Source organism: Cherax quadricarinatus, chromosome 9, assembly GCF_038502225.1.
Source record: "Cherax quadricarinatus isolate ZL_2023a chromosome 9, ASM3850222v1, whole genome shotgun sequence".
Classification (NCBI taxonomy): domain Eukaryota; kingdom Metazoa; phylum Arthropoda; class Malacostraca; order Decapoda; family Parastacidae; genus Cherax; species Cherax quadricarinatus.
Genome location: NC_091300.1, coordinates 9778667 through 9802666, shown reverse-complemented (window position 1 = coordinate 9802666; position 24000 = coordinate 9778667). Strand labels below are relative to the sequence as shown.

Genomic DNA, 24000 nt, shown 5'->3' with positions numbered 1-24000 from the left:
GTTTTACGGCTAACTTTCCGCGGGTTCGATCCCAACCCGTACCGTGTTTTTTTTTTTTTTGTAACTCAGGATAACCCAATAAAATCAGGATGTCATTGGGGATCCTCTACTCTCACCCTCAGGATAATGCGACCTCACTCCAATTAATTAATATCCAGCTACTTTACTGCTTAGGTGAATAGGGAAAGCAGATGTGAGGCAGCATTGCCCAATCTTTTCAGCCATGGCGGGGAACGAACCCCGGTCCCTGGGTGTGTGACCTTAGGACCTGACCTTTCCTACACATACAGTGCCTTCCTTCTTACTAGTTCACTATTGTCTGGAGAGTGTCTCCGGTTAAACACAAAAATAGACCGAAAAATTTTCCCTTCTGTTTTTTGTTTTGCTATTGAATGTGGGACCTGCGCAGCGTGGTGGGTTGTGTGGTGGGTTGTGTGGTGGGTTGTGTGGTGGGTTGTGTGGTGGGTTGTGTGGTGGGTTGTGTGGTGGGTTGTGTGGTGGGTTGTGTGGTGCGTTGTGTGGTGGGTTGTGTGGTGGGTTGTGTGGTGGGTTGTGTGGTGGGTTGTGTGGTGGGTCGTCTAGTGGGTCGTCTGGGAGGAAGAGTAAATTGAGATACGATGAGAGAATGCGACATGTGAGCCTCCGAGAACAACACTTTCATTCTCTCTTACTGATTTTCTCTCTCTAGCGCGCGCGAGCGCTTTATTTTATTTTTTCATTCTTTTTTGTTGTTTTTCTCTTTCTCTCCTATTTATAACCTGAATCCATTTTCCCTCTCATGTAGCTCTTCTTCTGATGGTTCATTTTATTTAAATCTATTCTTCATTTACGTACACAAACTCTGTCTCTGTTTCTCTGTCTCTCTCTGTCTCTCTTTCTCTCTCTTTCACACACACACAATTCTCACGTTTGACCACTTACCAATTAGGTTAGCGCTGGCTGCCACAAAATAGAAGGCTGTGGTAGCGAGGAGTGTAGTGTGGTTGAGCGAGGGCAACCTGATGTGTGTGTTAACCACCTGGGTGACCTCCCTCCAGCAGTCCTCTGCGCTAGTCCCTGCTCCCATGCCCGTCACCAAGTACGTCACCTCTTCCACCTTGAATCTGCCGAAGGAGCCGACGGGGAGACAGGTGGTGCGCAACATGTGATCAAGGTGCTCGTCAGCAGTCTCCCCTCGCCGCATTGCATTTTCTGTGGGATCTGTTGTCACCCCGTTTTCTATGTCCCCCTTTGCAGGGTGAACTATACGATGTTCCGATTCCCTTCGTGAAGTTGTCGCAGTATCTTCGTGATCAGTTTGTTCATCTTGGCTTGAGGTATCGCTGGAAGGCTCAATGGAGTCCTGACTCCTCGGATCGTCCTGCCTTGGCACACCTGCCGAAGGAGGAGTTTCCGGCATGAGGCCGCCGACATCTCCTACAGCAGTGTCTGAGCCTACGTCTTCCTTCTGCTTCCTGCTGCTGCTGCTGCCGCCGTCGGGAACACGGAACAACAAACCTTCTAAGGAGGTCCGGATTAATTTCTCTGTAGATTTGATTTCACTTTGAACCTCGCTATTCTCCGCAGGTTTGATAACCCTTTCGTTGGGCACGGTGAAGAGGAGGTCAGTGACCGAGTAAATGGCTTGCTTAGAGGTCTTGGCGGTGCCATTCAGGTATTCTGATTTACTGTTATTATTATTATTATTATCGACGGACGAGGAATAAGTATCCTCTGGGGATTCACCTGTCTCAGTGGCAGATGCCTTATTATTATTATTATTATTATTATTATTATTATTATTATTATTATTATTATTATTATTATTATTATTATTATTATTGGCAGCGACGGGCCCGCCCTCACTGCCACTGACGTTGAGATAAGAGGAACTTTGTCTGGCGTAAACACTTCCACCATCGCGTCTAACAGCACTCTCACTGTCACGTCTAGAAACTTTCTCACCATCAGTACTAGATTCACTCTGACTGGTTAATTTAGGTACACTTTCACTATGAGCAACTTTAGCAGCACTTACTTTATGGTCAAAAGTAAAAGTGCCATTGTTTGTTGTCCCAGACATAGTCGTAACACTAGTAGAATTAAGAGAAACACTGCGATTAACACTTATAGAAATATTATTATTATTAGATTCTATATCACTGTTAGGTATAGAAGAACTGTCACTTTCAGAACTAGAAAAACTGTCACTGTCAGAGGTAATGCCACTATCAGTCACTGTTCTGGGGACAGTGACACCTTTTGTTATAAACAAACGTTCGCTATTAGACTTTGCAACATTTGTAAAGTTGCTCTGAGACTTTGCAACCTTTGTAGAGTTGCTATGAAGACCAGCTACGGAGCTCCTGCCATGTGCTGGTCGTCGGCGTCTTTTGGTGTTGGAGTGGTGGGGAGGAACTCTCTCCCTCAGAGGGTGGTGGGGAGGAACTCTCTCCCTCAGAGGGTGGTGGGGAGGAACTCTCTCCCTCAGAGGGTGGTGAGGCGACAATTTCTCCCTTACTGAGTGAAGGGAAGCCTCTCTTCCCCTCATGGAGTGCTGGGGAGTTTCTCGCTTCCTCATGGAATAGTGTGGAGCTCCGCTCTCCCTCGTGGAGTGGTGTGGAGCCCCGCTCTCCCTCGTGGAGCGGTGTGGAGCCCCGCTTTCCCTCGTGGAGGGGTGTGGAGCCCCGCTCTCCCTCGTGGAGCGGTGTGGAGCCCCGCTTTCCCTCGTGGAGGGGTGTGGAGCCCTGCTTTCCATCATGGAGGGGTGTGGAGCCCCGTTCTCCATCATGGAGGGGTGTGGAGCCCCTTTTTCCGTCATGGATTCTTCTTCCACTTTATATCGTGGGTTGTTTTTGTAACTGCTTATCTTGCTGAGAGAGCCTCCTGGGCTCTCCACTGCAGCTGCTGGCTCCTCTGCTTCTGCAGCTCTCCTTCCTCGTCCTCTTTCATCCTTTGCTTCCCCGTCATAATTTTCCCCCTCTGTATTAAGGTTGTCATTATTCTCTGCATTGTTCTCATTCTCTCCGTCATCAGCGTCGCTTGGTGTTTCCACTATTCCCATCTTTCTTCTTCTGCTGCCTTTATTATTGGCAATTCTCCTCCTCCTCTCGTTTCTCCTTCTAAAGCGTTCTTCTTGAGGGACGTCTCCAGTCCCTGGTCTTCTTCCCGCTCCTCTTTCTTCCAGGTTTAAGTTAGCATTTTCCTGCCTCTCGTTTCTCTTCCTCTCCAGTTCTTCACTCGCTGATCCTATGGACTGGAGAATGGAGTCCACTACAGTTTTTACTTTCGCCAGAGTCTCGTTTATCCAGGTGCTGGGTGTAGTGTAGACAGAAGGAGATGGTGGAGGAGCGGGAGGAGGAGGAGGAGGAGGGCTTGTGGGGGAAATATGGGTACTAGGAGAGGGAGGAGATGGAAGGGAAGGGGAGGTTGTGGAGGCTGGTTGTGGAGACTGTTGATGATGAGCATCACTGTCGTTACTCTTCAGCTCGGTGTATTCCTCCTCTGGGGGAATGTCAGAGCGGTGGTGGGCGGTGGGGGGCGGGATCGGTGGGGGGATGTCTGCCTCCCCAGTCTCCCCTACAACCCCAGCTTCCTTCCCAGGGGCAGGGAAGAGACGGATGATGTTTCCACTCTGCAGAACCTTGACTCTAGCCGGGTAAATACCCATAGGAACACTGCAGTGAAAAATTAAGTTCGTCTCAAAAGCCATGAAATAAGTTGCATACTGATAATCAAGACACATGTGCAACAGTTGGGCACCTTTATTGTTGAAACGTTTCGCCACACAGTAGGCTTCTTCAGTCAAATACAAAAAATGATGTAATTAGTCTATCAACCTCGGAGAAATAGTATTCGAGGTGGTCAGTCCCTCAGCCTTGAGAAGAGTTGAGCGCCATGATCTGGAACGATATCGTTCCAGACTGAGGGACTGATTACATCATTTGCATTTCACTACTACACCTGCTGCCTCTGTATTTGACTGAAGAAGCCTACTGTGTAGGCGAAACGTTCAACACAGTAAAGATACCAACTGTTGCACATGTGTCTTAACCAGCTCCTCGGTATTTTATACCATTTTCAACACAATTTATAATATTTTATGTGAGATTAAGCAGATAGTTTTTTGACAAGAAAAAATAAATTCCATCTTCCTCAGTACTAAATTTGCCGATGAAAAAAATAATGTAATTTAATGGATAGTTTACAGAGGAAAAGTAAATCATTTAAACATCAAATTCGCACCAGAAACTCTCGAGGAAAACATTAAAAAATATTCGAAGTGGTAAAGATTTTTTTTTTATATATATATCAGATGCTCTTCCCCGGGTCTCTGAGTATCTCAACACCTTGATGATGTGGGTAAGAAGAATCTCGTTAATCTCTTAAGATTGAACAGATTTTCTTTTATCCCGAAACGAGAATCAATATTAAAAAACAAAAAACAAATCGTAGCTAGAGATTAACTTTGAAACCTTGTTAAAATTATGCATGCTAAGAAGTAATCTTTTCTGCTACCCACATGGAGGATATAGTATGATAGTTTGTACTACCCACCTGGAGGATATAGTATGATAGTTTGTACTACCCACCTGGAAGATATAGTATGATAGTTTGTACTACCCACCTGGAAGATATAGTATGATAGTTTGTACTACCCACCTGGAAGATATAGTATGATAGTTTGTACTACCCATCTGGAAGATATAGTATGATAGTTTGTACTACCCATCTGGAAGATATAGTATGATAGTTTGTACTACCCATCTGGAAGATATAGTATGATAGTTTGTACTACCCATCTGGAAGATATAGTATGATAGTTTGTACTACCCATCTGGAAGATATTGTATGTGATAGTTTGTACTACCCATCTGGAAGATATTGTATGTGATAGTTTGTACTACCCACCTGGAAGATATTGTATGTGATAGTTTGTACTACCCACCTGGAAGATATTGTATGTGATAGTTTGTACTACCCACCTGGAAGATATTGTATGTGATAGTTTGTACTACCCACCTGGAAGATATTGTATGTGATAGTTTGTACTACCCATCTGGAAGATATTGTATGTGATAGTTTGTACTACCCATCTGGAAGATATTGTATGTGATAGTTTGTACTACCCATCTGGAAGATATTGTATGTGATAGTTTGTACTACCCACCTGGAAGATATAGTATGATAGTTTGTACTACCCACCTGGAAGATATAGTATGTGATAGTTTGTACTACCCACCTGGAAGATATAGTATGATAGTTTGTACTACCCACCTGGAAGATATAGTATGTGATAGTTTGTACTACCCACCTGGAAGGCATTGTATGTGGTAGTTTGTACTACCCACCTGGAAAATATTTATGTGATAGTGTGAACTACCCACCTGGAAGATATTTATGTGATAGTGTGAACTACCCACCTGGAAGATATTGTATGTGATAGTGTGAACTGCCCATCTGGAAGATATTGTATGTGATAGTGTGAACTACCCACCTGGAAGCAAAGAGCCAATATTTATGGGAGGGCGAGCAGCGGTATGTGATGTTTGGTGCACTGAAGAGATTTCTCAGTTCTCGTCTTGTTCGTTGGTCGCCCCTCTCATCCTCTGTGGTAATGCTGGGAACAATTGTATACATCGTCTTGTTCTCCTGATGACGATGATTCACGAGGTTGTTGAGCCTGGAGGCCAGAGGTGTCTCCTCTGCTGGTGAGTGGAGGCTCTGGTTAGCGTATCTTCTCGAGTGCTCACAGCTGCTGCTGACCATCCCCGCCTGCAGTGGCAGCTGTTCCGTACTCTGGCAGTCCTCTCCAAACTCTCCAGGCACTTTCAATTTCCCTCCAGTAATACTTCGCCCCTGTGTCGAGGCGAGGACTTCCCATTCCTTACACTTTGGATTCCTTTTCTTCCCGGCGAATCTGCTGTCTATCCAGTCACTGGAATTTTGAGATCTTTTCTGGGATTTGTTGTAGCTGTTTTGTCTAGTCTCACGCTTTCTCCTGCGCTTTAGTATTCGATTTAATCTCACTTTAACCTCCGCTTTTATTGTTTTTCTTATATCTTCTGATGACCTCTTAAGATCTTGCCTTGCATTGAAATGCCGCCACCTCCAGCGAGAAAACCCTGCAAGCCAGCCTCCAGAGCCTCTGCTCTCTAAGATCCCATGCCATTGACTCGTGAAGCGAAAGGGCGCGGGTAATTCTCTTCTCTTTCTTCGATTGCTTTTTCTCTGCATGGCTGATTCGCTACCCTTGGCAGGGCCTGAAAACCGATGTAGCTTATAAAATGTCTTTTGTTCATCCCTGGTGGGGGCTCTTGCTCTCCCTCCCTTCCCTGTCTTCCAGCGCCGGTGAAGACTACGGTAGTGACGCGCATGACGTGGGTTCCGCGCTGTTTCTGATCTTACAGGATGATCTGAACTTTTGGTGATAGTGTCACTTGGGGGTATCCCGCGTATCTGGGACCCCAGTACACGCCACTGTATCCGTAAAGAACTTTTATCTTCATACTTCCTGTCTTTCTTCTTGAAAGATCTGAATTTGTTTTTACTTTCTATGGTTTTTGAGCCTAAGATTCCCGAGGATGGTTGAGTCACATGATCTGTCTGGCCGGGAGCCACGACTCTTGATGGATTAAGTGAATAATGTTCGTTGTTACTGTTTATCGTGGGAGTCTCCAGGGATGAGTTTCTTACACTGCCTCGTCTGGAAATCCGTCGACGGATGGCTCCATCCAGCCTCTTCCTCACTTTGGCTCTTGGCTTTGTATTTATTTCCTGAGGGGTTCTAATATGAGCAGAGTTGAGTGTTACTGGGATCTGTCTCTCTCGAGTTATCACGCCATGACGCCATCGATTTATTCTCTGCTGTCTTTCCTTCCGGGTGACAGCCTGAGTTCTTCGTCTACCTTGAAATCCATATTTCCTCCTTTGTTTTGAATTTTTCTCATGTTTAACTTTTCTGTTTTTGTTATTTTTATTAACGTTCCTGTCTTTCTTTGTCACTGTTGCAACATTCATAATTTTTTTCATTGTCACACTTTCGAAAGATATTTCTTGCTTCCTCGCTTCGCGAATATCTTCATCCTCATTACCTGCAGCAATATCACCTTGCCCGGCTTCGTCTGAATTGGGCAAAGCTCTTCCAGTAATCACTCCATCACTCTGGCGTTCCCTCGAGGGTTTCAACGTCTTCGAACTCATTTCATGTATTGTTTCCCTCTCCTGAGATCCTCTTCTGTGATCCTTCCTGTGTTTTTTTCTCTTGTCCTTCCAGCTGGTTCTTGATGATTCGAGAGACCTCTCAGTGTGGTTTCGATTGAGAGTGTCTGCTCCTTTCCTGACCGAGTTAGCGTCTGGCCCAGTGACAGGATTTCCAGGAAGATGTGGCTGGGCTTCCCGACTCTGCATTACTGGTGTAGTGGACTGTGAGATGCTTATCTCGTCGAATCCGTGATTATCCTCTACTGATCCTCTTCCAGGTCCACCTGGATTAGCGTTTAACAACTCTCCGGTCGCAAGAGGTATCACAGAAGATGGAGATCTGAGTGAATCGATGCTTTTATTTTTTAAATCGACTTCAGGTAACAGTGTCTGCATAGTGGCAGTGTAAGTACTGTTTATGTGTTTTCTTCTCTTTGGTTTCTTTTGGTTCATTTTTTTCTGTCTTTTTCTGTGTTTTCTCTGTCGTCTCCGTCGTGATGAGCTTGGGTGGGTCCGAGGTCTGCGTCCTCCTGGGTGTGAGTGACTTGTTCTTGTGTAAGTGTGAGATACGATGGAATCATCGGCTACTCTTGTCATTTTTTTATCTTGAGCTGTACCCAGGAATTTCATTGATGAGATTTGTTGTTGAATAATAGTCTCGGAGGTATTTACGTGAAGGCTAGATGCACTTCCTCTTCTCCTGGTGTGTGCTCCTTCTTCATTTGAATGTTGATCTTCCTGTTCTCGACTCTTCTTTAGTTTATCACTCTGAAGTCTTTTACTATCATTCTCGTTGCTGTCCTTGTGCTTATCACTTCTTTTTCTCGGGTCTTGCTTCCTCTTTTCCTCTTCCGCTTTCCCCAGTGTTCCTTTTTGCTCTGTTTCCCCTCTCTTCGCTTCTTCACCTTCCTGGACCCTCGCTAAGCCAGGCGTTAATCCCACAGAAGTCTCCTCTCCATCCACGGGTAGAGGACCCCTCAAATCGCTCCCAGTTCCCCTATTATCCTCTATCATCCTCCGTTCCCCTCTTCCTTGTGTATTCTTGTCTTGAAATGCATCAGCAGAGGAATTGGTAAAATGATCTTGTATGCGAAATTCTTTATAAGTTCCGTGTCTTACCTCGCTGGTTTGAAGACTCTCTTTAGGTTTTGGGATTTCTTCTCCACTTACATGACGATTAACTTGACGCAATTGTTTATGAGAGTCTGACGTGTTGGAGTTTGTCACATTCATAGGAACTTCCTGAGAGGATTCCCTCTCACTGTCCTCCACTTTATTCTTTCCTCCTGCCTTCGCTTCCTCCTGCTCTGCTTCCTTCGCTATTTCCGGTTCTCTCGCCTCCTGCTGTCCTCTCATCATCCTCACCTCCCTCACCTGTCCCTCTCCTGTCACTCTGCCAGTGGCACTCCTCACTCCTCCCCTCATCACCCCACCTGACACACTACCTGTGGCACTCCTCACCTCTTCCATCACCACACTCGCTCTATTATCACTCATCCGAACGCTTCCACTGGAGGTGTGATGGTTTCCACCTATGTGAACACCTGTACTGGAGGTGCCATGGTTTTCACTCGCCCGGACCCCTCCACTGGAAGCCTCTCTAGATTGATAATTACTACTTCTACTAATAGAAAATAATCCCAGTGTACTACTAATGTTTCTTTTTACACTGTCACTTTGTTCTCCTGAACCACCGAGCTTCTGGCGTCTACTTTCATGACGTCCTTCACCCTCTCCCTGCTTCTGTCTCTCCTGTCTTTTCTTTTCTATGGCTTTTCTGATGTATTCTGGCGGTCCACTGAGAGGTATTGTCACCCGGAGAGTCCCGCCCCCCAGGTCAGCTGTAGCCAGTGGCGTGTTGGTATTTTGATACAATCGACCTGATTGGATGAAACAAAAATGTAAACGGCAGATTTTTTTTTTGGGGTATATGAATTCTGATTGGTTAAAATAAGAATGTCAACAACAAATTTATTTGATGCAAGCGTTGTGGTTGGTTCAGACGAGTAACTGTCAGATAGAAGAGACCTGATTGGATGAAACAAAAAATAAGAACAGCAAATTACCTTGTTAATGAGCTTCTGATTAGCTAAAAGAAATCTTGAGACATAAATGTGTAGAACTGATTGAGAAGTTAGGCGAAATGGGCGCGCGTACGCGCGCGCACACACACACACACACACAGGAGCTAGGACTCGACCCCTGCAACCTCAACTAGGTGAGCACACACACACACACACACACACACACACACACACACACACACACACACACACACACACACACACACACACACACACACACACACACACGTGAAGCAGTATCGCTAAATAGTGCTCCCAGGATTTAGCGTTCTAGTGGCTGTCCTAAGATATTATTAGCGGTCATCGTACGTGAGTGAATCAGTGAACATACCTACAAGAGTGTAACAGCTTTCAAGAGTGAGAATAATGTGATAAGATCAAGAATTTTACAATTTAAATTTGAATGAATGGTGAGTGAGGGAGGGTAGCAGTCAGCTGATCAGGCTGCTGGCCGCAGTGTTGACACAAAATAACCAAACAGTTAATTGGGTTAACGGTGTGATCTGAAATATTAATAAATACAGATATTGGTTGGTTATAACAGCAGTGTAGTGATAAGGTCATAAACGAGTGATTAAGTAAATATTGAAAGTAAGAAAAAATTAGTCAATCCCCAGCTGTTGGCGTTGTGAATGTGGTTAATATCATCAGTTTTGTTATGACCATAATACCGTACTAAAGAAAGAAGAGTGAATACCAAGTCTTAAAATAAAAATAAAATAAAAACTTGAATGCATGATCAAGTTCCTGAAGGAATTACAAAAGTGAAGGAGTTGATAGCAGCCACCAGCAGGAACCTTCATTGTTGTGCAGACGACATCACTTGGCTATGTGTGGTTAATTTTGGTTAGTGTCTCAAGTGTCAGTGTCTCGCCCTGCTGGTTGTATGCTATACCATCACTCTCTCTCTAGCTTTCAGTGCCAGGAGATAGATAGTGGTAACCCTGATAATATTTAGTAAATTATCTAAATATCTTCAGAAGAGTAGTGTAGCCTAGTGACCCCCCCCCCCGACAGCGACAAGCTAGTAAACAAGTACGTACATACAAACACACGTGTGCACCAGTAATTATTATTATAAATATTAGTATATATTAATAAGGAATTGAGTAAGAAATAATCCTATAATCTTCAAAAAAGTAATGTAGCCTAGTGTGCAAAGATCCGGGCCGCGAGAGTACCGGTGAACCAAGAACAACAAAGATCCGGGCCGCGAGAGTACCGGTGAACCAAGAACAACAAAGATCCGGGCCGCGAGAGTACCGGTGAACCAAGAACAACAAAGATCCGGGCCGGGAGAGTACCGGTGAACCAAGAACAACAAAGATCCGGGCCGGGAGAGTACCGGTGAACCAAGAACAACAAAGATCCGGGCCGGGAGAGTACCGGTGAACCAAGAACAACAAAGATCCGGGCCGGGAGAGTACCGGTGAACCAAGAACAACAAAGATCCGGGCCGGGAGAGTACCGCTGAAAAAAGAACAACAAAGATCCTGGCCGGGAGAGTACCGGTGAACCAAGAACAACAAAGCTCCGGTCCGGGAGAGTACCGGTGAACCAAGAACAACAAAGATCCGGGCAGGGAGAGTACCAGTGAACCAAGAACAACAAAGATCCGGGCCGGGAGAGTACCGGTGAACCAAGAACAACAAAGATCCGGGCCGGGAGAGTACCGGTGAACCAACAACAACAAATATTCGGACCGGGAGAGCACCAGTGAACCAAGAACAACAAAGATCCGGGCTGCGAGAGTACCGGTGAACCAAGAACAACAAAGATCCGGGCCGGGAGAGTACCGGTGAACCAACAACAACAAAGATCCGGACCGGGAGAGTACCGGTGAACCAAGAACAACAAAGATCCGGGCCGGGAGAGTACCGGTGAACCAAGAACAACAAAGATCCGGGCCGGGAGAGTACCGGTGAACCAAGAACAACAAAGATCCGGGCCGGGAGAGTACCGGTGAACCAAGAACAACAAAGATCCGGGCCGGGAGAGTACCAGTGAACCAATAACAACAAAGATCCGGGCCGCGAGAGTACCGGTGAACCAAGAACAACAAAGATCCGGGCCGGGAGAGTACCAGTGAACCAATAACAACAAAGATCCGGGCCGCGAGAGTACCGGTGAACCAAGAACAACAAAGATCCGGGCCGGGAGAGTACCAGTGAACCAATAACAACAAAGATCCGGGCCGCGAGAGTACCGGTGAACCAAGAACAACAAAGATCCGGGCCGGGAGAGTACCAGTGAACCAATAACAACAAAGATCCGGGCCGGGAGAGTACCGGTGAACCAAGAACAACAAAGATCCGGGCCGGGAGAGTACCGGTGAACCAAGAACAACAAAGATCCGGGCCGGGAGAGTACCGGTGAACCAAGAACAACAAAGATCCGGGCCGGGAGAGTACCGGTGAACCAAGAACAACAAAGATCCGGGCCGCGAGAGTACCGGTGAACCAAGAACAACAAAGATCCGGGCCGGGAGAGTACCGGTGAACCAAGAACAACAAAGATCCGGGCCGGGAGAGTACCGGTGAACCAAGAACAACAAAGATCCGGGCCGGGAGAGTACCGGTGAACCAAGAACAACAAAGATCCGGGCCGGGAGAGTACCAGTGAACCAATAACAACAAAGATCCGGGCCGCGAGAGTACCGGTGAACCAAGAACAACAAAGATCCGGGCCGGGAGAGTACCAGTGAACCAAGAACAAAGATCCGGGCCGGGAGAGTACCGGTGAACCAAGAACAACAAAGATCCGGGCCGGGAGAGTACCGGTGAACCAAGAACAACAAAGATCCGGGCCGGGAGAGTACCGGTGAACCAAGAACAACAAAGATCCGGGCCGGGAGAGTACCGGTGAACCAAGAACAACAAAGATCCGGGCCGGGAGAGTACCGGTGAACCAAGAACAACAAAGATCCGGGCCGGGAGAGTACCGGTGAACCAAGAACAACAAAGATCCGGGCCGGGAGAGTACCGGTGAACCAAGAACAACAAAGATCCGGGCCGGGAGAGTACCAGTGAACCAATAACAACAAAGATCCGGGCCGGGAGAGTACCGGTGAACCAAGAACAACAAAGATCCGGGCCGGGAGAGTACCAGTGAACCAAGAACAAAGATCCGGGCCGGGAGAGTACCGGTGAACCAAGAACAACAGAGATCCGGGCCGGGAGAGTACCGGTGAACCAAGAACAACAAAGATCCGGGCCGGGAGAGTACCGGTGAACCAAGAACAACAAAGATCCGGGCCGGGAGAGTACCGGTGAACCAAGAACAACAAAGATCCGGGCCGGGAGAGTACCGGTGAACCAAGAACAACAACAATAGTGTTAACGTGACCCCCCGCCGTCTTTTTCAAAGTACGACAAGCTAGTAAACACACACACACACAAACACAAGTGTACACAGTAAATATTATATAGTATATACTAGTGTATATTAATAAGGAATTGATTGTGAAAAAATTTATAATCTTCAAAAGAGTAGCACGCACATGCGCACACACATACACACCCATACACACACACACATACACATACACATACACATACACATACACATACACACACACAGAGATACATACATACACATACACATATACACATACACATACACACACACACACACACACACACACACACACACACACACACACACACACACACACACACACACACACACACACACACATATACATACACACACATATACACACACACACACACACACACACACACACACACACACACACACACACACACACACACACGCACACAGGACAGGAGAGATAGGGGGGACATGATAACGACATACAAAATACTGAGAGGAATTGACAAGGTGGACAAAGACAGGATGTTCCAGAGATTGGACACAGTAACAAGGGGACACAGTTGGAAGCTGAAGACACAGATGAATCACAGGGATGTTAGGAAGTATTTCTTCAGCCACAGAGTAGTCAGTAAGTGGAATAGTTTGGGAAGCGATGTAGTGGAGGCAGGATCCATACATAGCTTTAAGCAGAGGTATGATAAAGCTCACGGCTCAGGGAGAGTGACCTAGTAGCGATCAGTGAAGAGGCGGGGCCAGGAGCTCGGACTCGACCCCCGCAACCTCAACTAGGTGAACTAGGTGAGTACACGCACACGCACACACGCAAACCTAACATAACACATTAGCTCATAAATCCCCCACCACACACACACATTTTTACGATAAGCTGAAGCAGCTGGAACATCCCAACAGGATAAAAACAAAATGGGCTCTCAAAAGGGAGGACGTAAAGGCAAGGGAACTGATGATGGCTGGTCGGAAAAGGAAGAATGGGTAGAAAGGCTCAAGAACAAAATGGAACAACAATGGGAAAAAAGGTTAAACGAGCTTTGCAATAACATGCTCGAGCAAATATCTGCAGAGAGCACGAAGTGGGAATCACGAGCTGTAGTAGCTGAGGCAAAGATACAGAGATTGGAGGAAGAAATGGAAGTGCTGAAGCAGGATCTAAAGATGAGGTCCGAAAGGAGCAAGATGACTGAAATGGAAACATCAGCAGGTAGCGAGGGGACTGAAGGAGGGGATGGATCTAAGAATTCTTTTGCAGCAGTAATATCAGGCCATCATGGTGTCTGGGAGATGATTAGGGAAACAGCAAAGGAGATGTTTAAATCAGATTCAGAGATACAGAGGGAAAAGAAATGGGAAGAGGAGAAGGAGAGGTCAATAATTATTCATGGGCTTCAGGAGGCTGAAGGGCAGACATATGATGAAAGAAAGCATTGAGAGAAAACAGAGATTAAGAACATCATTGCAGTAACAGGAGAGAGGGACATGTCTCAGGTAGAAAATTTTCACAGACTTGGGGGTATTCGAGGGAAAAAAATTCGACCAATCAGATTGACATTCAAGACAGATGTGGTAAGGAACAGGATACTACAACAGAAACCACTGTTAAAGGACTCTCCAGATTATCAAAAAGTGTTCCTAAATCGAGACAGAACACAAAAGGAAAGGGAACAACTGAAAATGAGAGCAAGACAGAACCAGTGGAAGGAAAGAGAGACAGGACAGGCAACGACAGACAGGAAAACTCAGCCTTTGGGGGAACATCAAACACAAATGCTTACAGAAACCTCTCAACCCCTGCCACCACATATCAACCAAACACAATAAACAGAAACGAACCTCACTCCATAGCTACGCCCCCCCAAGCACTAATTCCACAATCACAGCAGCCTCCCATAATATTGTGTCCTGCCTCCCACCCTCCCAGCCTGTACCTTCCTCTTCCATCTCCCAAAATACAGTAATGGAAAGGAAGCTAAAGGTATGGTACACCAATGCAGATGGAATAACAAATAGGAGTGAAGAGTGGCAAGAACGCATCATTAATGCATCACCTGACTTCATAGCACTAACAGAGACAAAACTTACAGGGATGATAACAGATGCAATTTTTCCACCTGGATATCAGATTATGAGAAAAGACAGAGAGAACAGAGGAGGGGGAGGAGTAGCATTGCTCATAAAAAAATCAGTGGAGTTTTGAGGAGATGGGAGGAATGGAAAGAAGGGAAACAGACGACTTCATGTAGGAACACTTCAGACTGGTGGTCCAAAGGTGATGATAGCAGTGATGTATAACCCACCACTTAACAGCAGGAGAACAAGAGAAGAGTATGATGTGCACAATAGGGCAATGGTGGATACACTAGCTGAATTGGCCAGGAGGGCTCATATGGGTAGGACAAAATTGCTTATAATGGAGGATTTCAATCATAAAGAGATTGACTGGGAAAACCTAGAGCCACATGGGGGACCAGAAACATGGAGGACTAAGATGTTGGAGACTGTATTGGAGTACTTCATGCATCAACATGTTAGGGATACAACCAGAGAGAGAGGAGAGGATGTTGCAGCAAGGCTGGATCTCGTATTCACCTTGAATAGTTCAGACATAAGGGATATCACCCACGAAAGACCCCTTGGCGCTAGTGATCATGATGTCCTGAGTTTTGAATATCTTGTCGAGTTAAAAGTGGAGAATGCAGCAGCACGAGAACAAAGAGAGAAACCAAACTTCCAAAAAGGGGACTACATAGGAATGAGAAGTTTCCTGCATGAAGTGCAGTGGGAAAGAGAACTAGATGGAAAGACAGTAAATGAAATTATGGAAATAGTAACCACTAAGTGCAGGGAGGCAGAGGAAAGGTTCATACCAAAGGGCAACAGAAAAAATGGTAAGACCAGAGTGAGCCCATGGTTTAATTGGAGGTGTAAAGAGGCCAAAGCCAAGTGTGCTAGAGCATGGAAAAGGTATAGAAGGCAAAGGACTCAAGAAAACAAGGAGCTGAGCAGAAGAACCAGAAACGAATATGCCAGGATAAGGAGAGAGGCCCAGAGGCAATACGAGATCGACATATCAATAAAAGCCAAATCTGAACCAAAGTTGTTATACAGTCACATTAGGAGAAAAACAACAGTCAAGGACCAGGTAATCAGACTGAGGAAAGAAGGAGGGAAGCTGACGAAGAGTGACCAAGAAGTATGTGATGAACTAAACAAAAGATTTAGAAAAGTATTCACAATAGAGTCAGGAATGCTTCCAGCAAACTGTGGAGGTAGGGTGCACCAGCAGGCGCTGGGCACAATACACATAACCAAGGTAGAGGTGAAGAAACTGCTAGACGAACTCGATACCTCAAAGGCAGTGGACCCAGATAACATATTTCTATGGATACTGAGAGAGGGAGCAGAGAAACTGTGTGTGCCATTAGCAGCAATCTTCAGTAAATCTATCGAAACTGGGCAGTTGCCTGAGGCGTGGAAGACAGCACATGTAGTTCCAATTTTTAAGAAAGGGGACAGACAGGCAGCATTAAATTACAGACCAGTGTCACTGACTTGTATAGTATGTAAAGTCATGGAAAAGATTATCAGGAGAAAAGTAGTGGAACACATTGAAAAGATTGGGCTCATACATGACAGTCAGCACGGCTTCAGAGATGGAAAATCCTGTGTCACAAATTTACTTGAGTTCTACGATAAGGTAACAGAAGTAAGACAGGAGAGAGAGGGATGGGTAGATTGCAACTTTTTAGATTGCAAGAAGGCTTTTGACACAAGAGACTGGTGCAAAAATTAGAGGAGCAGGCAGGAATAACGGGGAAAGTACTGAAATGGATCAGGGAATACCTGACAGGAAGGAAACAACGTGTGTTGGTACGTGCTGAAGTGTCGGAGTGGGCGAATGTGTCGAGTGGGGTTCCACAAGGTTCAGTCCTAGGCCCGGTGCTGTTTCTTGTATACGTGAATGACATGGTGGAAGGAATAGATTCAGAAGTGTCACTGTTCGCTGATGATGTGAAACTGATGAGGAGAATACAAGTGGGCGAGGATCAGTTAAGATTACAAGGGGATCTGGACAAACTACAAGTATGGTCAGACAAATAGCTCCTGGAGTTTAACCCCAGTAAGTGTAAGGTTATGAAGATTGGGGAAGGACACAGAAGACCGCAGACGGAGTACAGGTTAGGAAATCAACAGCTAGTTGGTTAAAGAAAAGGATCTTGGGGTAAGCATTATAACGAACATGTCCCCTGAGGCACAGATTGGCAAACCTGAGATTGGTGTTTAGACATCTAATTAAGGAGTCATTCAGGACATTGTACACAGTGTACGTAAGGCCTATACTGGAATATGCAGCGCCAGTATGGAACCCTCACTTAGTCAAACACGTCACGAAATTGGAGAAAGTGCAAAAATTTGCAACACGATTAGTCCCGGAACTGAGGAGTATGTCTTATGAGGAGAGGTTAAGGGAACTCAAATTGATGACACTAGAGGATAGGAGGGATAGAGGGGACATGATAACAACGTATAAAATACTAAGAGGCATTGACAAGGTGGACAAGGATCGAATGTTTCAGAGATGGGATACAGAAACAAGGGGACACAATTGGAAACTGAAAACCCAGATGAGTCATAGGGATGTTAGGAAGTATTTCTTTAGTCTTAGAGTTGTCAGGAACTGGAATAATCTGGAGAGTGAAGTAGTGGAAGCAAGTTCCATAAATAGCTTTAAGAAGAGGTATGACAAATATCATGGAGCAGGGAGAGAGTGAATTAGTATCGACCAGTGAAGAGGCGGGGCCAGGAGCTATGAATCGACCCCTGCAACCACATATAGGTGAGTACATATAGGTGAATACACACACATGAGAAAGAAAACAATCCTGAAACCAATATAGGAAGCGTGCCAACTCGGAGACTTACCAGATATTAAAACAAGCCAGATATGAATATGCAAATGTAAGGAGGGAAGAAGAAAGAGGCGGAAAACAAGAGAAAGAGGGAAAAAAATCTTTAAGCGATGGTAGCACAAAGAAAATCAAATTTGAAAGGCAAAATAGAAAGAATGGAGAAATGTATAGTTTATGTGGGGAGTAAATAAGAAGATCTAGAGTGTGTAGACTAGAGGTCACTTGTAGTAGAGTTAAACTCTTATCTTGGAGAGAAGAGAAAGCTACGGAAGAACAGAGAGAGCTACAGGAAAATAGAAAGAGTTACAGAATAGAGGGAACTACAGGGCAATCTTCTATTGTGACACCATGTACAACACTTGTCTTCATCTTGGGCAGTAAAGACACCCAGGTGTTGGAATAAAGACACCCAGGTGTTGGAATAAAGACACCCAGGTGTTGTAATAAAGACACCCAGGTGTTGTAATAAAGACACCCAGGTGTTGGAATAAAGACACCCAGGTGTTGTAATAAAGACACCCAGGTGTTGTAATAAAGACACCCAGGTGTTGGAATAAAGACACCCAGGTGTTGGAATAAAGACACCCAGGTGTTGGAGTAAAGACGCCCAGGTGTTGGAATAAAGACACCCAGGTGTTGGAATAAAGACACCCAGGTGTTGGAATAAAGACACCCAGGTGTTGGAATAAAGACACCCAGGTGTTGGAATAAAGACACCCAGGTGTTGGAATAAAGACACCCAGGTGTTGGAATAAAGACACCCAGGTGTTGAAGTAAAGACACCCAGGTGTTGGAATAAAGACACCCAGGTGTTGAAGTAAAGACACCCAGGTGTTGGAATAAAGACACCCAGGTGTTGGAATAAAGACACCCAGGTGTTGGAATAAAGACACCCAGGTATTGGAATAAAGACACCCAGGTGTTGGAATAAAGACACCCAGGTGTTGGAATAAAGACACCCAGGTGTTGGAATAAAGACACCCAGGTATTGGAATAAAGACCCCAGGTGTTGTAATAAAGACACCCAGGTGTTGGAATAAAGACACCCAGGTATTGGAATAAAGACACCCAGGTGTTGAAGTAAAGACACCCAGGTGTTGGAATAAAGACACCCAGGTGTTGAAGTAAAGACACCCAGGTGTTGGAATAAAGACACCCAGGTGTTGGAATAAAGACACCCAGGTGTTGGAATAAAGACACCCAGGTATTGGAATAAAGACACCCAGGTGTTGGAGTAAAGACACCCACGTGTTGAAGTAAAGACACCCAGGTGTTGGAGTAAAGACACCCAGGTGTTGGAGTAAAGACACCCAGGTGTTGGAATAAAGACACCCAGGTGTTGGAATAAAGACACCCAGGTGTTGGAATAAAGACACCCAGGTGTTGGAGTAAAGACACCCAGGTGTTGGAATAAAGACACCCAGGTGTTGGAATAAAGACACCCAGGTGTTGGAATAAAGACACCCAGGTGTTGAAGTAAAGACACCCAGGTGTTGGAGTAAAGACACCCAGGTGTTGGAATAAAGACACCCAGGTATTGGAATAAAGACACCCAGGTGTTGGAATAAAGACACCCAGGTATTGGAATAAAGACACCCAGGTGTTGGAATAAAGACACCCAGGTGTTGGAATAAAGACACCCAGGTGTTGGAATAAAGACACCCAGGTGTTGGAGTAAAGACACCCAGGTGTTGGAGTAAAGACACCCAGGTGTTGGAATAAAGACACCCAGGTGTTGGAATAAAGACACCCAGGTGTTGGAATAAAGACACCCAGGTGTTGGAATAAAGACACCCAGGTGTTGGAGTAAAGACACCCAGGTGTTGGAATAAAGACACCCAGGTGTTGGAATAAAGACACCCAGGTGTTGGAGTAAAGACACCCAGGTGTTGGAATAAAGACACCCAGGTGTTGGAGTAAAGACACCCAGGTGTTGGAATAAAGACACCCAGGTGTTGGAATAAAGATACCCAGGTGTTGGAGTAAAGACACCCAGGTGTTGGAGTAAAGACACCCAGGTGTTGAAGTAAAGACACCCAGGTGTTGGAATAAAGACACCCAGGTGTTGGAATAAAGACACCCAGATGTTGGAGTAAAGACACCCAGGTGTTGGAATAAAGACACCCAGGTGTTGGAGTAAAGACATCCAGGTGTTGGAATAAAGACACCCAGGTGTTGGAATAAAGACACCCAGGTGTTGGAATAAAGACACCCAGATGTTGGAATAAAGACACCCAGGTGTTGGAGTAAAGACACCCAGGTGTTGGAGTAAAGACACCCAGGTGTTGGAATAAAGACACCCAGGTGTTGGAATAAAGACACCCAGGTGTTGGAGTAAAGACACCCAGGTGTTGGAATAAAGACACCCAGGTGTTGGAATAAAGACACCCAGGTGTTGGAGTAAAGACACCCAGGTGTTGTAATAAAGACACCCAGGTGTTGTAATAAAGACACCCAGGTGTTGGAGTAAAGACACCCAGGTGTTGTAATAAAGACACCCAGGTGTTGTAATAAAGACACCCAGGTGTTGTAATAAAGACACCCAGGTGTTGTAATAAAGACACCCAGGTGTTGTAATAAAGACACCCAGGTGTTGTATTAAAGACACCCAGGTGTTGTAATAAAGACACCCAGGTGTTGTAATAAAGACACCCAGGTGTTGTAATAAAGACACCCAGGTGTTGGAATAAAGACACCCAGGTGTTGGAATAAAGACACCCAGGTGTCGGAATAAAGACACCCACTCAGATGGACAGCGGTGCCCTGAAGACGCTATTACAGATTGTTGATCAAAAACTGAGGAAGAAAAGTTGCTGTTGACTGTTGACAACATTAAACAATAGATGGAGACAACGCGCAGCCGAGAAGTGGCGAAGATAGAGAGAACTGCCGAGAGAGAAACGCTACTGAGATGTTTCGCCCGTGGGCACATCTCTTGTCACACAGGGATGTACAACAATTAAATTTACACCTTTGTATAATTTGCACCCTTGTATAATTTACACCCTTGTATAATTAACATCTTTGTATAACTTACACTCCTTGTATAACTTACACCCTTGTATAATTTACACCCTTGTATAATTTACACCCTTCTATAACTTACACCCTTGTATGATTTACACCCTTGTATAACTTACACCCTTGTATAATTTACACCCTTGTATAATTTACACCCTTGTATAATTTACACCCTTGTATAATTTACACCCTTGTATAATTTACACCCTTGTATGATTTACACCCTTGTATAATTTACACCCTTGTATAACTTAACGAGACAGAACCAGAGAATATTAAACAATTTACAGAACAACTAAGGTATCTGGAAAATGTAATGGATTACATTACACAATGGTAAAGTAACAGAAAATGGAAAGAGCTTCACAGTGTGTCAGTATTAAAAAAAAAATAATGAGAGAGAGAAAACCATTTGTACTCGAGGCAGGTTTCACTAACAAGCGCTGATGTAAAAAAAATATTGAAACAGCTATTTTAAAAGAGAGTCGGGGAAAAAAATAACTTGGAAACCAAAAATCGTTAACAAGCGAAGAATTCTATATATTTTTTTTAATGGGTAGTTTCTCGTATGTATCAAATACGTTAGTAACGTACTACAAGAGAGAGTGAGAGAGAGAGAGAGAGAGAGAGAGAGAGAGAGAGAGAGAGAGAGAGAGAGAGAGAGAGAGAGAGAGAGAGAGAGAGAGAGAGAGAGAGAGTGATTTGTGCAATATCTTCCTTTAGTGGAAAAGTGGATAACATAAACAGTGTTAATTAAGTGATAGTGAGAAGGCAACACTTCCAGCTCGTCGGCCCCTCAATTAAGGTTCCTTGAAGTTGGTGAGGGGCTCTTGATTTAGGGAATTGGATCTGTGCTCCAGTTCCCCGAATTAAGCTTGAATGCCTTCCACATCCCCCCCCCAGGCGCTGTATAATCCTCCGGGTTTAGCACTTCCCCCTTGATTATAATAATAATAATCCAGCTGGTCGGCCCTTGCCGCCCTCACTACCCACCCCGCTATAAACACCCCCACCCACGATACTCCGCCCCACCCACGATACCACCACCCACCCTCTCTCCTGTGAACTTCATTGCAAACCTACAAGCCTCCTCTGGGATAACTTCACATCGCAAAATAGCAAGAATATCTACGCTATCTGGCTATTGTCCCAGTAGTTACTGCAGTGTTTGTGGGTATACCACAAGGGACAAAATTCTTCTTAGATGTAAGGAACCTACTTGTTCCAACTACTGCCACACAGATTGCATTCCAGAAGAAGAATTTTGTTGCAGCCAGGTTGAAAATTTCAGAAAATTGAAGGATATCCATAATCCTGTGGTATATGTGGATACAAGCCTGGAGCTACAGGAGGAAGGTTCAGAAGTCCTACCTCAGGGACTTCTGTCCAAAGATCAAGACTGCCCTCTTGGGCTGTGTTGTAAAGTTGCAGCTAAGATAATCCATCACAGGGAAGCACTTCATGAGCTCCTCAAATCATTAGATAACCTACAAGCTATTGTAGAAGGCCAGTGCAAGCCTGCATCAAGTGACGTAAGCTGCTCAGCTGATGGTGACACTATTGACAAAGACTGGAAGTCCCACACTGAGCTTAACTCAGGGGTAAATAACTGATGGAATTCTGTCATCGCTAAGGTCCCACAGACTGACAGAGTTCAAAACACTACCTTTGGGAATTCTAACACAATTCCTCTGACCACAGAGGGAACAAATCCTCTTCCCAGCAACGAGGGAAGCCTTGGATCTGTTAATTATCCTACACCTGACATCTCTGCTTCAGCCACTGCAAGTACACTTGACAGTGCACATACCATCTCTGATCCTACACCTGTCAGCACACCTGCCTGTTTCGATAGATGTATTGAATATTGTTGTTAGGGGTACACATAGTGCCTCTGCTCCCTCTCTCAGGACCCATGGAGAGATGTTATCTGGCCCCATTGCCTTTGAGGTATCTAGCTCAGAAGCCTCTTCACTTCTTCCTCGGTTGTGTGTACTGTGTCCAGCACATGGTGGTGTACCCCACCTCTCCGTCTTTCTGGAGCCCCTTCTGTCTCCTCTGTGAACACTTCTTTGAATCTCTTGTTGAGTTCCTCACATACTTCATGGTCATTTCTTGTTATCTCTCCTCCTTCCTTCCTTAGCCTGATTACCTGGTCCTTAACGGTTGTTTTCTTCCTGATGTGGCTGTATAACAGCTTCGGGTCAGATTTGGCTTTTGCTGCTATGTCGTTTTCATATTGACGTTGGGCCTCCCTTCTTATCTGTGCATATTCGTTTCTGGCTCTACGACTGCTCTCCTTATTCTCCTGGGTCCTTTGCCTTCTATATTTCTTCCATTCCCTAGCACACTTGGTTTTTGCCTCCTTGCATCTTTGGGTGAACCATGGGCTCATCCTGGCTTTTTCATTATTACTGTTACCCTTGGGTACAAACCTCTCCTCAGCCTCCTTGCACATTGTTGCTATATATTCCATCATCTCATTAACTGGCTTCCCTGCCAGTTCTCTGTCCCACTGAACCTCATTCAGGAAGTTCCTCATTCCTGTGTAGTCCCCTTTCCTGTAGTTTGGTTTCATTTGTCCTTGCCTTCCTGCTTCCCCCTCCACTTGTAGCTCTACTGTGTATTCGAAGCTCAAAACCACATGATCGCTTGCCCCAAGGGGTCTTTCATATGTGATGTCCTCAATATCTGCACTACTCAAGGTGAATACTAAGTCCAGTCTTGCTGGTTCATCCTCTCCTCTCTCTCTTGTAGTGTCCCTTACGTGTTGGTACATGAAGTTTTCCAGTACCACCTCCATCATCTTAGCCCTCCATGTATCTTGGCCCCCATGTTGCTCCAAGTTCTCCCATTCGATCTCCTTGTTGTTAAAGTCGCCCATGATCAGGAGCTTTGCCCTGCATGCATGAGCTCTTCTCGCCACTGCAGCCAGTGTGTCAACCATCGCTCTATTGCTCTCGTCATACTCTTGCCTTGGCCTTCTGCTGTTCTGTGGTGGGTTATACATCACTGCAATTATCACCTTGGGACCACCAGAGTGAAGCGTTCCCGCTATGTAATCACTTTCTTCTCCGCTGTCTCCTCTCTCCAGCTCATCAAAATTCCATCGGTGTTTGATCAGCAATGCCACTCCTCCACCCCCCCTGTTCCTTCTGTCTTTTCTCAGGATCTGGTATCCCGCTGGAAAGATGGCATCTGTTATCATACCTGTAAGCTTGGTTTCTGTGATCGCTATGATGTCTGGTGATGCCTCTTTGACTCTTTCGTGCCACTCCTCCCACTTGTTTGTTATTCCATCAGTGTTTGTGTACCATACCTTCAGTTTCCTTTCCAACACTGTGGTTTGGGGGGCCTGTGGGGGTGGGAGACCTGGTAGCTTACTGTGGGATTCTATAGTTGGGGGTTGGGTGGAAGCTGTGGGTATGGATTGTATTGTGTGTTGGGATGGT

At 45.3% G+C, this 24000-nt stretch overlaps 1 protein-coding gene across 1 annotated transcript in view; it reads right to left on the bottom strand.

Annotated features, from left to right (window-relative positions):
* Window positions 1-24000, bottom strand: part of LOC128686208 (uncharacterized) — a 138594-nt gene that overhangs the window by 29633 nt on the left and 84961 nt on the right. Inside the window, exons 6-7 of the mRNA XM_070083202.1 lie at window positions 5477-9062; window positions 922-3656 (exon numbers count right to left, since the gene is read on the bottom strand). Coding sequence (XP_069939303.1) covers window positions 922-3656; window positions 5477-9062 — 6321 coding nt within the window. The remainder of the gene's footprint in view (window positions 1-921; window positions 3657-5476; window positions 9063-24000) is intronic.